The sequence below is a fragment of the Rhinoraja longicauda genome, chromosome 4 (genome assembly GCF_053455715.1).
Source record: "Rhinoraja longicauda isolate Sanriku21f chromosome 4, sRhiLon1.1, whole genome shotgun sequence".
Lineage (NCBI taxonomy): Eukaryota > Metazoa > Chordata > Chondrichthyes > Rajiformes > Arhynchobatidae > Rhinoraja > Rhinoraja longicauda.
In genome coordinates this window covers 39,549,388-39,566,541 of record NC_135956.1, presented here as the reverse complement: position 1 = coordinate 39,566,541, position 17,154 = coordinate 39,549,388, and the positions used below count along the sequence as shown (strand labels likewise).

General features: G+C 40.2%; 1 protein-coding gene across 1 annotated transcript in view; it reads right to left on the bottom strand.

Moving 5' to 3' along the window:
- The window catches only part of col22a1 (collagen, type XXII, alpha 1), a 188,463-nt gene that overhangs the window by 129,425 nt on the left and 41,884 nt on the right, over positions 1 to 17,154 (bottom strand). The window contains exons 3-4 of the mRNA XM_078398602.1: positions 6,278 to 6,352; positions 3,871 to 3,970 (exon numbers count right to left, since the gene is read on the bottom strand). Coding sequence (XP_078254728.1) covers positions 3,871 to 3,970; positions 6,278 to 6,352 — 175 coding nt within the window. The remainder of the gene's footprint in view (positions 1 to 3,870; positions 3,971 to 6,277; positions 6,353 to 17,154) is intronic.

The following is a 17,154-nucleotide window of genomic DNA, read 5'->3' as shown; positions in this document are numbered from 1 at the left end:
ATTTATCGGGAGTAAAATATTTGAAAACTCAGAGTTCAGCAACGAAACGTAGCAAGTTTTGGGAGGAAACTAGATAACGGATAAAACCTTAATATTTTCACATTGGAGCAAGAAAGAAAGCATGTTTATGTTTCTGTACCTGACTGCTGTATCTTTTCCCTTGTTGCAAGTGAAGAGATGTAGACATTGAGTGGAGACAAGATTATGATCAGATGTTTTTCATAATCCCTTTGATGAAATTATGTATCAAAAAAAGTGTCAACCCTGAACCATAATAGGTTCTTTTTTTCCCATAGCTATAGGTCTTATCCCTTGTACGAAAACTGGCATATCATACTTCTTAGCACAGATGGTTCCGAGAAAGGTAGCTTGGATGTAATATTACAAAACTATAGCAATTATGATAATGGATAACTCTGAGAATTTGATTAATAACTAAATGATTTAGAACTCAAATCTCATAATGCAGGTTGAGCACTTCCCAAAGGCATTCATAGTAAAGTTGATAGACACAAAAAGCTGGAGTAACTCAGCAGGTCTGGAGAAAGGAATATGTGACGTTTCGACCATAAACGTCGCCTATTCCTTTTCGTCAGAGATGCTGCCTGACCCGCAAAGTTACTCCAGCTTTTTGTGTCTATCTTTGGTGTAAACCAGCATTTGCCGATCCTTCCTACACATAGTACAGTTAGTTGTGGGTGTAAACATTCCATCCTTGCTCAGCTTAGCCATTCCTAACTCGAGTTGAACATCTTTAACTTACATTAGTTATTTTACCAGCATTAAAATAACTGGTCTACCAGCATTAACAGCTCTTGAGAAAGGCAATACATATCAGCTATCCCAGAGACTCCAACCTGAGAATTATGATTAAAAAAAACTACACAGTGTGAATTCAACTCAGTTAATGAATGAGATGAGAATTTACGGCAGATATATCTGTGAATTTGGAACAGATGTCTATTGCAGAAGGTTTAATGATCCCTGTGCCCTGAAGGTGTTGTTAGTTAGGACAGGGTCACACATAAAACTGTCAGCCAGAGCGCAGTGATGAAATGCTGACAAGGCCAGCAGCTGGGTGAATGGAACACTTCACACACTGTGCTTTTGATGAGTTCTTGCCATTGCTAATGTTTTCACACATTTAGACCAATAATGAAACCTCTGAGCATCTGATAGATAATGTCCAGCCGAGCACATACGGAACAGTTACAATTACCTGTAGTTCAACAAACTGCTATTTTTATCTGTGAGGTAGTGGTCTAGACAGATGGAGTTGAATGATGCTCATTTATTTCAGGATGACACTGCCTGACCCATGGTCTGCTGGGAGCCGCCAGAGCCAATAATGGCCTTGGTGTGAGGAGAGGCGAGAGTCTAAAAATGACAGCAAGCTGCTTAGGAGGCTAGCATAAGGAAAGGGGCATGGACTAAAGTATTTTAGTTGTCAGGCTGACAAGGGCAATAGCCAAAAGCAACGCTTATGACGTTTCAACATCTATTGTTGGAATGAAATGTGTGATATCTACATGAATTTGCTTCAAAATTTGGTCTGATCTTGGTTTTAGCTCCACTTTCCAGTCTCCCAAAAACCTTGACTTCCCCCTTTGTTCAAGAAATGCTCTACTCACCCTTGCATGTATTCACCAATACAGCCTCCATAGTTTCCCTATGTAGAGAATCACAAAGATCTGTGCCCTTTCGGGAAGAAATTCATGCTAATTTTGCAGTTTAAGTGGGTAATCTATTATAGACAATAGACAATAGACAATAGACAATAGGTGCAGGAGTAGGCCATTCAGCCCTTCGAGCCAGCACCGCCATTCAATGCGATCATGGCTGATCACTCTCAATCAGTACCCCGTTCCTGCCTTCTCCCCATACCCCCTCACTCCGCTATCCTTAAGAGCTCTATCCAGCTCTCTCTTGAAAGCATCCAACGAACTGGCCTCCACTGCCTTCTGAGGCAGAGAATTCCACACCCTCACCACTCTCTGACTGAAAAAGTTCTTCCTCATCTCCGCTCTAAATGGCCTACCCCTTATTCTTAAACTGTGGCCCCTTGTTCTGGACTCCCCCAACATTGGGAACATGTTTCCTGCCTCTAATGTGTCCAATCCCCTAATTATCTTATATGTTTCAATAAGATCCCCCTCATCCTTCTAAATTCCAGTGTATACAAGCCTAATTGCTCCAGCCTTTCAACATACGACAGTCCCGCCATTCCGGGAATTAACCTAGTGAACCTATGCTGCACGCCCTCAATAGCAAGAATATCCTTCCTCAAATTTGGAGACCAAAACTGCACACAGCACTCCAGGTGCGTTCTTAAATAATGCTCACCACCCAGTTTTTGATTCCTCTTTGAGGAAAAATATTATTTGAATATTTATTGTGTCAAGATCTTCATAATCATGTTTGAATAAAATCACTGCTCATCCTTTTATATCTCAACATGTATGGTTCCATCCTTTTCACCCTTTCCTCTTAATGGGCAACCCATTCAATGCAAGAATCACCCTGAAGTCCCACTCTGCTGCGGGGGCTTTGATCACCCCGACTGCGGATGGTTTAACTTCCCCGACCGCGGGAGAACAAGTGGAAGAAGATTGAACTTTATTGCCTTCCATCACAGTGAGTAATGTGGGGTCCACTGTGGTGGATGTTTATGTTAACTTTTATGTGGTTGTGTGCTTTGATGCTTTTCACTTAGTACGGCTGTATGGTAACTCAAATTTCATTGCACATTAACTGGTACATGTGACAATAAACTGACCTTGAAACCTTGACCATGAAACCTTGAACTCAAACCATAACTTTAAATTAGCACAATCTAAATACTGAATTTAGTATTTAGAGTATACTAAATTTAGTATTCAGATTATGCTAATTTAAATTATAATCTGAATACTAAATTTAGTTCAGTTCAGTTTAATTTATTGTCACGTGTACTGAGGTACAGTGAAAAGCTTTTTGGTGCATGCTAACCGGTCAGCAGAAAGACAATACATGATTACATTCAATCCATTTACAGTGTATAGATACATGATAAGGGAATAATGTTTAGTGCAAGGTAAAGCCAATAAAGTCTGGTCAAGGATCGTCCAAGGGTCATCCAAGAGGTAGATTGTAGTTTAGCACTGCTCTCTGGTTGTGGTAGGATGATTCAGTTGCCTGATAACAGCTGGGAAGAAACTGTCCCGGAATTTAGTCTAGTATACTAAATTTTACATAATCTGAATTCTAAATTTAGCATCATCAGAATAATAAATTTAGCATCATTTGAACACGAACATGAGCATCAATAAATTAATGGACTGGTAAAATATGGATGAAAAATTATATGAATTGATTTTTCAACTATAACAAAGGGCTCAACCCACTAAACCCCTTAATGGAAGGTGTATAATTAGGTGAAAGTGTTTTGTAACTTTTACCTAACCACTAAAAAGGCAGTGAAAGGTTCCGTCCAAAATGGCAAAGATTCTATGAGAAATATTCCCAATTGAGTTTGCAAAGTTCATAATGTTTGAAACCAATTTCTTCTCTCAATCTATAGAGGTCTTCAGTCCCAGACTGAAATTGCAATTCACAATCGCATATGTTTGCAGCACAGCAGTTTTCAGCAGCATGATTACATTGGAGTTCAATAATGTGCATGGCAGTTATTTTTACAGAATGCATATAAAATGGAGAGTAGTGGAGGGAAAACATTGTCACTACAATGAATTAATGTGAAGAGCTGTTTCTGTGATTCAATGGAATGATGTATTCTGGAATGAGAGAAGTGGAGGAGCCAAATGGAATGGAACAAATGATCTGGAGTGTGAAGGTTGCAGATGCATTTATGAACTCTTTGTTATCACTTACTTTGTCATTTGAACTATGGGCATTGTTCCTAGGCGGACATATCCTCCATTCTTCATTTCAATAATGCTCCTCACACGAAACAGCTCCATTAAATCAAAACCTGTAGAATAAATAGCAACATTATGTTGATGCAATGAAGCTTTTTGATTTTTTTTAGACCAACCCAGAATTGTAACATGCTGATGCGTATGGGTTCGTTTGAGGTTGGTTTGATTATTGCCCAGGAGAATTGGATGGGCAACGTGGATCTTGGGGGTCAGGTGAAGAGGCTGAGAGGATCGGTGCGTGATGGTTGGTAGGACCTGTACTGGAGATGGTGTTAGAAAGTCAAAGAGTGGAAGGCATGACTGAAATTGCATGGAATGTTAAGTGGAGACATAAGGAAAAGCAGATGTTGGTTTTAAAAAAACACCAAGTGCTGGTGTTACTCCAGGTCAGGCCGGACATGGACATGTGATGCTTCAAGTCGGGACTCTTCTTATAACTGTTTATAGTCGGGGGGAGAAAAGAGTAGGGGTGGGTCAAAGCTTGGCAAGTAACAGGTGGAAACAGGGTGACAGGAGTTTTTGTTTGGTGGATGGTAGACAAAGGCTAGGAGACAAAAGGGTGTAGCTTAAGGAGAGAAGAGGAGTGAAATGTGAAGCCAGCGGGATATAGGTGGAAGCGGATGGTCAGAGCGGTGTGGGTGGAAGGGAAAGGCAGGGTGGGATAGTGGGAGAAATGGTTGTGCACCTGAGTGGGGTGCAGGGTGGAGAGGGGAGTGGGGAAAGAGGGAGGGGTTACCTAAAATTGGAGAATTCAATGTTTATACCATTTGGTTGTAAGCTACCCGTGGAATATAAGGAATTGGATTATATGAATGGAATTGCATGCCAAACTATGAGAAATATTGCCTTTTATGCTCTTTTACACTTGTGCAAGATTCAGTTTTGAAGTCTGAAGAAACGTCCCAACCGAAATGTCACCCATCTATTCCCTTCGCAGATGCTGCCTGGCCTGCTGAAATACTCCTCGATGCTGCCTGGCCTGCTGAAATACTCCTGGTGCTGCCTGGCCTGCTGAAATACTCCTCGATGCTGCCTGGCCTGCTGAAATACTCCTGGTGCTGCCTGGCCTGCTGAAATACTCCTCGATGCTGCCTGGCCTACTGAAATACTCCTGGTGCTGCCTGGCCTGCTGAAATACTCCTCGATGCTGCCTGGCCTACTGAAATACTCCTGGTGCTGCCTGCCCTGCTGAAATACTCCAGCACTTTGCGGTTTGCTCAAAATTTCAGCATATGCAGTTCCTTGTGTCTCCATTTTACTGCTCTGCTGTGAAATCTCCTCAAAGTATGGCCACTTTGATGAAGTCCTCCTCTCTCTGACTGGTGTCCTGTGAGATCTTCTCACTGCTCCCCCTCTGTGATTCCTTCTGTAGTCTAAAGAAGGGTTCTGAACTGAAACTTCGCCTGTCCATTCTCTCCACAGATGCTACCTGACCTTCTGAGTTACTGCAGCACTTTGTGTTTTGCTCATAATCCCAGCACCTGCAGTTCCTTGTGTCTCAAGATTCAATGTCCACATTACTAAGCACAACCCCCATCAAAACTATTTGATTCAATCAATTACATAGTTTAAGGAAAGCTAATTAAATTGTACACATTTTCTTCCATGCACATGCATGGAAATCATTTGGTATTTAATTTACCAAGAAACAACATACTGTAACACAAATGAAACTATCATACTGTCAATTTAGCTTTGCATCGACAAGACCAGGTAGAGAGACCAGGTATAAGCGAACATTTGGGCTTGGTCCGCCTGAATCTCCTGGTTGCTAACCATTTTAACTCTCCCTCCCAATCCCACACAGACATTTCTGTCCTGGGTCTAACCCTCGCCAGTCTAAGGACATGTGACCAGATGCTACTGCTCTGCATCTGTTAGGTATTTTCTGTACCACACTGCATTTAGGTAGCCACAGGAGGCATGGCCAGCTCTTATAGCGGATCCTTAAAGTCATTCTTCAATCTTCGTCCACTAAGACACTGTACTTTAACTCATTACCTTCCTGAATTCCTTCTATATTACTTTTTTTCTCTTGAATTTCGATCTCAAATCCCATTCCATTTCAATCCCTGATATCCCCATTTCCTAAATCCTTTCCTAATCCATGAGCCTTGTCCATTCCCTAAATTGGATGTTAGCCTCATTTATTAAATTACATGGGCGATCATCACTGGTAAATGGCTTAATATGAGAGAAAATATCCCATAGAAATGCATCAGTACATATAACATGGGATTCAATGGGAAAAGGGAGCACTCAACTTGTTACCGAAGATTGTGATACGTATGATTTTTGAGGAAAGCAACTTGCCCATGACTAAGGGGTCATCTGTAAGTCCTGCAGACAGGCTCACTCACCTGGGATGTTAGAGGAAGCTTTCTTTGGTATCTTGGATTGACTCTTGTCCAGTCTAACATTAGGGCACAGAACATCTGCGGAAGCAAAAAAAAACCCAAATGTTACTTTGAAGTATAACTACAAAACCCCAAAACTTTTTCTATGACATTAAAACACAAAAACACTCCAGATGCTGGAAATCTGAAATGGAAACAGTCAATGCTGGAAATACTCAAAAGGACAGGCAGCATCTGGAGGGATAAAGAGAGTTTTAGGTCCTTCACCTAAACTCTTTGTTGACCGTTTATTGCAAATCAATTGATTTGCAATTTTATAATCTCAAGATTACTATATCTCATAATATGCAGTGTGTAATTCTCATGTGAAGTTAAAGTGATATTAAATGAGCTGTCATTGTAAGAGTGCAATCACAGAATTCAAGTAGTATTTAGTTACAGCTGTAGGAACTCTGCAGATTGAGATGTAAGATGTTTGCTCTATCCTCCATCACCATTCCTAACCTTTTATCCTAATACCATCTCAGATTGAATCAGACCATTCATAGTCTTGACCTCCTACTTGATCCTAAGATGAGCTTTTGTCTTCATATCTTTATATAAAGATACCGAATGGGAAGAGGTAATTCAGCCCATCGAGTCCATACTGACAATTTATCACCCGTTCATGTTAAATGTTAACCCGTTTTCTCATCCATTGCCTGTACACTTGTGGCAATTTACAGAAGTCAATTAACCTACAAACACAGAAAAAAGAGATGGAGTAACTCAGTGGTTCAGGCAGCATCCCTGGAGAACATGGATAGGTGATGTTTTGGGTCGGGACCATTCTTTACGGTTATTCTATCATCATAGTCACCAATTTTTATCTCACTAATTTCTATCTCATAACACAGCCCAACTGTCTCCATGTTTCAGATCTTCTGTTATCAAAACATTTATTTTTGCCTTTTCATTACAAGTTTTAACTTTACCAGTTTCTTGAATGTTTTCCTAATTTTGAACCTTCAAGTTGATGTAACTCTCTTTTGTCTGTTGAATCGTCTCCTCTATTTGTGCTCATTGCTCCACAATTCAACCATACCTCCATTTCAAAGTCCTGGGCAGTATTTTCGTAAATAGATTATGTTAATAAACTGTAAAACTTGCAAAGTTAAAGGCCTGTGAACTGTGCAGTAATAGCACACTAGTAACTACCCTCTGGAAAAGGGACCTCAACAGGCCTTTAAATTTTTAGATGATAATTATGATACGATACGATACAATATGACTTTATTTATCCCAGCAGAGAAATTGATCTGCCAACAGTCATACAAACACAAAATACATGAAACATGAAATTAAAGTGACGAGTGAAAAGGCTTGGGGGATGTGCGAAGATTGGGGGGGGGGGAGTCAGTCTCGGTCTATCCTATGACAGAAGGAGGAGGAGTTGTTCAGTTTGATAGCAACAGGGAAGAAGGATCTCCTGTGGCATTCTGTCCTGCTTCTTGGTGGAACCAGTCTGTTGCTGAAGGTACTCCTCAGGTTGACCAGTGTGTCATGGAGGGGGTGAGCTGTATTGTCCAGGATACTCCGCAGTTTGAGGTGCATCCTCCCATTCGAGACCACCTCCCATGAATCCAACTCCATCCCCAGGACAGAGCCAGCCTTCCTGATGAGTTTGTTAACTCAAGATATATAATGTGAGCTGCACTATTTTGTTTTTCACAAACTTCACAAGGACATTGTGATGCATAAAGATAACCACTAATCTACAATGCCATCAATTCCTGGAGCTTGTTTTTTTGTTGCAACATCATGTCCAATGGAAACTCAAAGCACTTGTACTTGGTTATTGACATTGTAAGAAATTATGGCCACTTCTCTCATTGCACAGCATAGCCCTGGCTGAATAATATCATTGCAGTCAGAATTTAAGTGCTGTTGTGCTGATTTTAACTCACTCTCCAAATACACTGAACAGATGGAGAACCCAGACCGTCGCCAGTAATGACATCCCAAACTTAATGCTCCCTCGTCTGAGTTTGAAATGTGAGGTAAAGATGTTCCAGAGGTGAAACAATGGCAGTGCAGATCCTGTAGACATTGAAGAATTGGAACACACCTGCTGAATGTCGTTTGGAAATTCTTGGGAAGTGTGCTGAATTATAAAAAGAATGCAGCTGTCATTTTTAAATAGTAGACTGACTCAGTACACCATATCTAATATTGGATTTAACTCACAGTCCCGTAAATAATCTGTTAAATATAAATCCACCATTTAGCAGATACTTTATCACCAACTTGGCTGTCAGCCGGCATTTAGTGATTGTAAGTGACCAATTTATCAGCTCTGAGATCTTCGAACACCTGCCAAATCCCAGTATAACATTCATTAAGACATCATTTAGTCTTTATCTTCCCAATTTTCACCAATTAACCATAAACTGCATGATAGAAGAATTACAGCAACATGGTTATTAATGGAAATAAAGAGAATCGGACACCTCGTCTCTGAGAGATCAGATGTGGAGGCGATGTGGCTGAGAAGATCAGCGTCTATTAATGCATGTGATGATGTGAGCAGCAGGAGACTTCACAAGTATAAAAAGGGTTGATTCCATTAACATATAGTCTCAATGAGAACTGGAAAATTGAGAAATACTGAAACGGTAACACAATGATCACAAGGTTGAGAAATGCCTGAGCTAGCTGAGGAATCACTTATATATTCAATTTATGTAAGAATTCCACACAATGTTTTCTGAGGGCATTACTCCAACAATGGTGGCACCAGGTTTGGCTGAGAATCAGGCACCTATGGGTATGAATGGCCCAAAGAACCACTAGATCATGCAGTTGAATCCCACGAATAATGAGCACACGGTGACCTCAGGGTCCACCCATTGGAATGACTTGACAGATTTTTTTAAAGGTTCAAATAAGCCTTTAAGTTAAAATTAAAACTTGTAATGCTTCCACACCCACCGAATAAAATCCATAAGAAGAACTTTGAACTATATCAGTCCTATCAGTGCCTGCATCTAATATACGACCAAGCCAAAGTCAATGCAGATGTTAGGCTAAAGGAATGTTGTCCAGAATAAATTTGGGGTTCCATTTTAAATTAGATTTTAGCCTTAAGATCTTCACTCATTCTCTTTTATTTCCCATTGGACAGAGCTGATGACCTACCATCCTAACTACTTATCTTTACAAGAGGTTTCTACATTTGTAAGATGGATGGAACACTATATTTAGGTAGGAAGGCACTGCAGATGCTCGTTTAAACCGAAGATAGACACTAAATGCTGGAGTAACTCAGCGGGACAGGCAGCATCTCTGGAGAGAAGGAATGGGTGAAGTTTTGGGTTGAGACTCTTCTTCAGACTGAAGTCAGGGGAGAGGGAGATACCCATTCCTCTCCAGGGGAATACTATATTTACTTAGCTGTGATCAATTCACAGAGCTGAGCAGGAGTAGTTTCGGAGTGGAGGACAGAGTAATAAGTTAACTTATGTATTAGTTAGAGCACATGTCCAAAATTTGAAACCAAAACATTTAGCTGTGCATGCATTGCTGTATACTGGCATGGAGCACAATGATTTCTCAACTGGATTGTACTTATGACCAGAGGTCAATGGGTGAGTTTGACTGAAGTCTGTTGAACAGGCCCTGTGATGTCATGATGCACAGCTGGTAGAGCTTGTACCTCACAGCACCAGGGACCTGGGTTTGATCCTGACCCTAGGTGCTGTCTACGTGGAGTTTGCATGTTCTCTCTATGAACGTTCGGGTTTCCTCCCAGTGCTCTGGTTTCCTCCCACATCCCAAAGATGTGCAGGTTTGTATGTTAATTGGCCTCTTTAATTTGCCCCTCGTGTGAATGATAAAAGTGAGATAACTTAAAACTAGTAACTTTCAATCAATAAATCAATTGTTTCAGTAATAATAGATTGGTACAGACTGGGAAAAAATAAATTCAACCTTTTGCTATTCTGATAATAGCTATTAAGGGAATGATCTGACAGTTACAATAATGCTAACAAAGAGCTATTCACCAGTGTGGCTCAGGTCTTGGGTAATTTTAGACATTAGTATGCTCATGGGCGCAGAGTTTCTGTTTGATATATTTCTTTTTTCCTCACTATGGCAGTTAAGCCAGAAGGTGTAAAAATAGAGCATTTATTTTGATCCAATTATGCCAAGCTCTCAAGTATGCACTAGATGAATTTGCTGTATGGTCTGTGTCATATATATTGACATCTTTGCGGCTAGAAATGAACATTCACGATTAAACGAGGTGTCATTGGATAAACGAACTCCATGAAGCACTATTGAGTTATAGAGGAGAAGGTAGCTAATGTGACATAAGTGGAAGTGGGAGCTGGATCCATTGCTGTTGTTAACCAAACCACAGTCACCGAGAGATCATTAGGAACCGTTTGACTTTGTTTCAGGGATGAAAGGATATGAAGTGCAGGCCACCAAGTTATTTACGAAGGAAAATCACAGGATCGAATACATACTCGGACTCTGGATTGATTAGAAATGCTAAGTGAGGCTTATTCTTAATCTTATGTTGTTACATGTGGTCCTAAATTTGATATCCAGATATCATGAATTAATTTAAACTAATCTAACAACACCAAAGATAATACGCTTGGCTTCATGGTTACTTGGCTAGATTAAAGGGAAGTAGAATCTCAGACAGGGTTTATGATCCTGATCACTGCCCAAGGTTTCCCAGTTGAGGACCAAATATTTTGAAACCAGTCTGGAAATCAATAAATTCTCAGATGCTGGAAACTTGAGATAAAAACAGAGAATGAAAGTCAGGCAGCATCTGTTGAAAAACAAACAGGACATTTTAGAACTGAGACATAAATTCTAATTTTCTTTGCACGGATTCTGCCTGACCTGTTGAGTGTTTCTCATGGTTTCTGTTCATATTTTATATTGTAAATAACATGTGACAGTTTCACCTTAAAATGTCACATTTTAATTTAATTCATCTGATTAATTCTGATTCCCAGCTTAACTCAGGAAGAACATTCAGATATTGTAATATCACATGTAATCACACCAACAGCTCAATTCCAGTGAATGGCTTTGATGGCAGGTGTACAGGTAAATAGTTACAAATAGGAAACAAAGTCAATAAAACTATAACACTATGGAACAAATTACAAGAGGATGTGGAGGGTGTAATGGGATTGTAAGTAGATTTTTGAGAATGAGAATGGAGACACAAGAAACTGCGAATGCTTGAATATTGAGCAAAACAAAATATGCTGGAAGAATTCAACGGGTCAGGCAGCATCTGTAGATAGAATGGGCAGATGGCTTTTTGAGTTGGCACTTTTCTTCAGACTGATTGGTCTGAAGATTGTGTAGGAAGGAACTGCAGATGCTGGTTTAAACGAAAGATAGCCACAAAATGCTGGAGTAACAGGCAGCATCTCTGGAGAGGAATGAGTGACGTTTCAGGTCGAGACGATTGGTGAGAAATGTTCCAACCCAAAATTTCATCTGTCCATTCCCTCCACAGATGCTACCTGATTCATTGAGTTTCTTCAGCACTATGCTTCTGAGAAAATATTAAGCAACATGGGGATTTAAATAGGCATGTCATCACTTATGGCAAATTTACACATTTGTGTAGTATTTTACAGATATGTCGTCTGACGAAAAACCTTGAATATACCAGAGAACTATTAGAGTTCACCATGTTTCCCATATATTACTCTGCATACTCTACAAGCCACTTCACTAAGAACCCACACAAGTTCACACATTTTAATGTTGACTAGGAATAAATGAAAACAAATTGAAATTTCTCAAAGTAGTAAGCAGTAATAAGCAGTAATAGTAAGTAGTAAGTAGTAAGTAGTAATACACACATTGGTAGGGTGATTTGCAGCAACTTCAACATGCAGACTGTTGGCAATGACAAGTGAATTTAGATTTGAGCAGAGAAGAATTAAAAGCTGGTGATTTTGTGTGCACTTCCAAAGATCATTGAGTGAAACCGATAAAAATGGAAGTGCACACAAAATCAGGCAACATCAAAAGCCTTGGAGTGTGTGATAAATTGGGAGAGCTTTTCAGTTTATATACGGTATGAGTTGTGGTTTCTTATAGCAAATAATGTTGAAATTGAAGACAAGGGCAAATGGTGCCAGCTGAAAATGTAGTCATGTGACAGTGTAAAGAAAAGTAATCTTACTTGTAGAAATAGGCTCAGATATGTGTGCCATTTTAATGTGCCTCTTGGTACCACATGTCAAAACATGTCTTGTTTTATGAGATGATAAATTGCAGACTCAATCAAATACACCACCCAAAAATTCAGGAAAAGTCACGAATAGCCAGATGAGACCAATGGGGATTACATTGTGCTATTAAAGAATCTGTCACAGCATTGTAATGTTGGTGTCTTCCTGAACTGACAGCTGTGAAACAAATGTGTGTGTAGTTTAATGGAGAAGCAAATTAAATCTTAATTATCGAATGTGAAAGATTTAAGGTTTGAGGATGTCAGGTAAGATAACCAGGCTGCTGGAGATGGTTTCTAGAAAGACCTATAAATGTGGATAGACGGACAATGCCAGTTGAAGATATTTTCTGGTAAACTAATGAAAAGTCTAAGTTGGATGCGCTGTTAAGTTTCCTTTTAGGGTAAAAAAGTGATGTTACCAACTCTTTCGGAAAGATTGGCTCAAGCAATTGAATTGGAAATAATATAAACACAGTTAACCAGCAAGTGAAATGTCTGCACCAGTCAAAACATAGAGGTGACCTACGAGACCATTCCAACACATATACAGAGACCACCATGAGATGGTGTGAATGATTTCTTGGACACAAAGTGCTCAGCAGGTCAGGCAGCATCTCTAGAGAACATGGATAGGTGACGTCACGTATCCATGTTCACCAGAGATGCTGCTTGACTTGCTGAGCTTTTCCAGTACTTTGTGTCCTTTTGTGTATTAATCAGCATCTGCAGTTCTTGAAGTGTTTCTGCAATAAATTCTTGGTGTTGATGGTGACCAAATTGAAATGGGTGCTTAGTATGAGGATTTCACCATTCTTTGTGTGCTAAGTAGGAGCTACGTTTTTGTCAAATGACAATTCATATGCCAGAAAATTAAATTTGGACATCCTGGCTTTAAAAATTCATTACGCTCCTTTTGAGAAATGTAAGCACATTTCATCAACAAGCAATTAACCTGTAAATCAAGCACTAACTCGTGGGAAGCAATTCAGCAGCAAGATGATAAAAAACTGTGAGGGAAAGGATCACACACATTTAGAGAGGGATGAATGGAGGAAATTGCACATTAATCTCCAGATGGACAATACTACCTGATACATGGAGCTCCCAGCGTTCTGGGTGGCCCCTAGCCACTACGACATCAGTGGGCCTTATGATAACAGATCAAGGCACCCTTGAGCTGGAGATTATCAGTACACAATATCTGCGACCATTGTCCCCAGGGGGTGTATTGTAAATTAAGTATGATTCACCGTTTGCAACATGATGTGTTTCTTGTTTAATTGCAAGCTAATAATAAAGGTCGTGGGTTATTAATGGGTGATCCGATTAATGAGAACAGTAATAAGAAATGAGCACAATCAGTTGAAAACGTGGATAATACAATGTTCTTGCATGATTTATCCATAAAAAGCAGGTGTAATTATAGGTCCAATTTCTAGGCACTGATGTTGTGCACTGCCATGGAGCTCCACCACTGAACACAGGAAAATAAAATCTCATATCCATTATCACAACATATTGTTGGGCCTCATGTTGTCGACCTCCCCGTGGTGAGCCCTGTCAACTGACCTCAGTCAGGCGAACGACAACAAACAGAGACAGCAGAGGCAGAAGCACCTTCATAACTTCTGCTGCCTCAAACGCAAGAAGAAGACATATTGTTAATACTCTAGACCACTGCTGCACTGCCACCAAGTACCCCTGTCATTCCATCCCTCGCCCACATTTCTGCCAGTCGGTTGGTTCTGCTTTTGCCAGTTTACAGATGTAGATTGAGGTACGAGGCACCAATGAAGAGAATTAAACAGAAGTGGGCTTGAGAAGGCTGAGGGTCTCCTTCAGGACAGCCAAGAGTCAGTGGACAGGAACACGTTCAAGACCACTTCATCCAGCCTGAATGGGTAGTCTGCTGATGTCACTGGCCTTCATCATGAATCGCGTTGACAACAGAGTTCTGACAAAGACATTTAGGATATATTCTAACCGGAAGCATTGGATGAACAGGGACATTCACTCTCTGCAGAAGTCCACATCTGAGAGTTTCAAGGTAGATAATCCTCTACCTGGAGAAGGCCAAGTATGCTCTCCGTTAGACTATCAGGGGAATGGAGAGAATTCAAGAACTATTTAAAAGCTCAATTCAACCAAGCATATGCCAGGTGAATGTGGCAGGACATGAAAACCAGCACAGGGTATGAGCCACAATTAGGGGAAATCTCTAGCAATGAAACATCTTTACTGGATCAGCTCAATGCCTTTATGCAAGTTTTCAACAGGCAAACAAAAGTTGCACCAAGGCACTTTCCCCCATCTCCCACGGACTCTCTTTTATACACCTCGGATAAGATCTGCTTACACAAGGATGAACTGTTGGAGAGTGGTCAGCCTCCAGATGGGTTCTGAAATCAGCTGCCATTCATAGTCTTCACCGACATGTTCAACCTCTCAGTTCCACAATCTACTGACCTCATCTGCTTCAAGGTAACCTCCGTCATTCCAGTCTCCAGAAAAAGTAAAGTGACCTTTTCTCTATGATTACTGCTCAGTAGCCCTGACATTGATCAGGATGAAGTGCTTTGAAAGATTGTTAATGGCCCACACCGTGCAGTATCCCAGACAGAAGATAAACAATTCATGGCAAATTCAGCATATCCAAAGACTAATACAGATGCACAATTTGTTAATGTAGAAATATGGAACTGCAAATGCTGGTTTACACCAAAGATAGACACAAAGTGCTGGAGTAACTCAATGGGTCAGGCAGTATATCTGGAGAAAAAGGATGGGTGTTGAATGCCTGGAATAAATTCAAATACATTCATTCAGTTACAAAGAAAGAAGACAGTTCAAAACCAAATTGCTTGGTTGAACTTGTAAGTTTGTAAATGTTGTTAAAACAGCTTCATTTTTGAGAATATGTAATTAAGACAAGACAATAAATATTTGGTTCCATCTGTATTGTTTTGCATGTTTGCACCCTTTAAGGAACAGCCCTGAATAAACCAGACAACTTTTTGAACTCTCCATACCTCGTGCATATTACTCTGTGCACTTTGCATATTACTGCACCAAGAACTGACAAAGGCACATTCACAACAATATGAATACAAGTAAATGGGTTTGATTTCCAAGTAGATCGGAGGGTCCAAATTTAACACCATCCTCTTTCTAAAAGCTCTTCCATTCTTGTATCAATCGCTGTGACTAAAGTCGTAAGATAACTTACGTTTACCAAACAAACCTTTCTGATGGGACCTGAATGGGACTGTCCATTTAGGGATAAGCTATGGCCAGCTTCCAGATTGGGTTATACGCCAGGCTGGAATAGGATTAGTTTTCTGATTTTTCTGGGTTTTTTATTTCTGTTAATCAACAAAGAGATACAATTTTATTCTGTGAGCAGGCCATATTCAGCACCTGGAAAGGCCATGTACAGAGAAACCACACTAACTAAATATTTTTTTTATGGGCCCCTGCAAATCAATACAAATTACATAAGTTCTAAATGAACATCAACATTCTAGGTAAGGTTTGACTTAATATCCCTAGTCTTAACATCATGGAAGGTATTTTCCATGCACATTTACTTACTTTGAAGAAAAGTCATTTGTTGAATGCTTGTGGTCGATGTGGATTCTATCAACAGCACAACTCGGTAGGAGTGAGGAATTTAGGAGCCTATAACAGTACCTTTGATATTTATGTGTACTGTACAATTCTTCCATTTGCATTAGCATCTGTGCCGAATCCCATCCCACCACAATTCTTCCTCACCCGAACTGTCCTGAGAATGACTTCATTTTGCCAAAGGAATAGGAGACTCTAATGAAGGGTCTCGACCCAAAACATCACCTATACATTTTCTCCAGAGATGCTACTTGACCCGTTGATTTATGCCAGCATTTTGCGCCTAGCTTCGGTGTAAACCAGCATCTGCAGTTTCTTGTTCATTTTGCTAATCATTTTCCAACAAATTCCTACATATATTAGAATATTCCATAAAGGTGAAAGCTGGTGAGATATCTGATGATGAAAGTCCCTCAGATTCCTATCTAATCTTCCCCCTCTCACCTTAAACCTATGCTCCCTAATTCGTGATTCACTAAAATTGGGGAACAAACTGTGTGCATTCACCCTGTCTATGCCTCTCGTGATTTTATACGCTCTATAAAATTTCCCCTGAGTTTCCTGTGCTCCAAGGAATAAAGTCCTACTGTATCACTCAGTTCCTCAAGTCCTGGCAACATCTTCGTAAATCTGATTAAATAATATCAGATTATATGGAAACATAGAAACATAGAAAATAGGTGCAGGAGGAGGCTATTCGGCCCTTTGAGCCAGCACTACCATTCATTGTGATCATGGCTGAATATCCACAATCAGTAACCTGTGCGTACCTTCTCCCCATATCCCTTAATTCCATTAGCCCCTATAGCTCTATCGAACTCTCTTTTAAATTCACCAGTGAATTGGCCTCCACTGCCTTTTGTGGCAGAGAATTCCACAAATTCAAAACTCTCTGGGTGAAAATTTTTCTTCTCACCTCAGTTTTAAATGCCCTCCCCTTTATTCTTAGACTGTGGCCTCGGGTTCTGGACTCCCCCAACATTGGGAATAT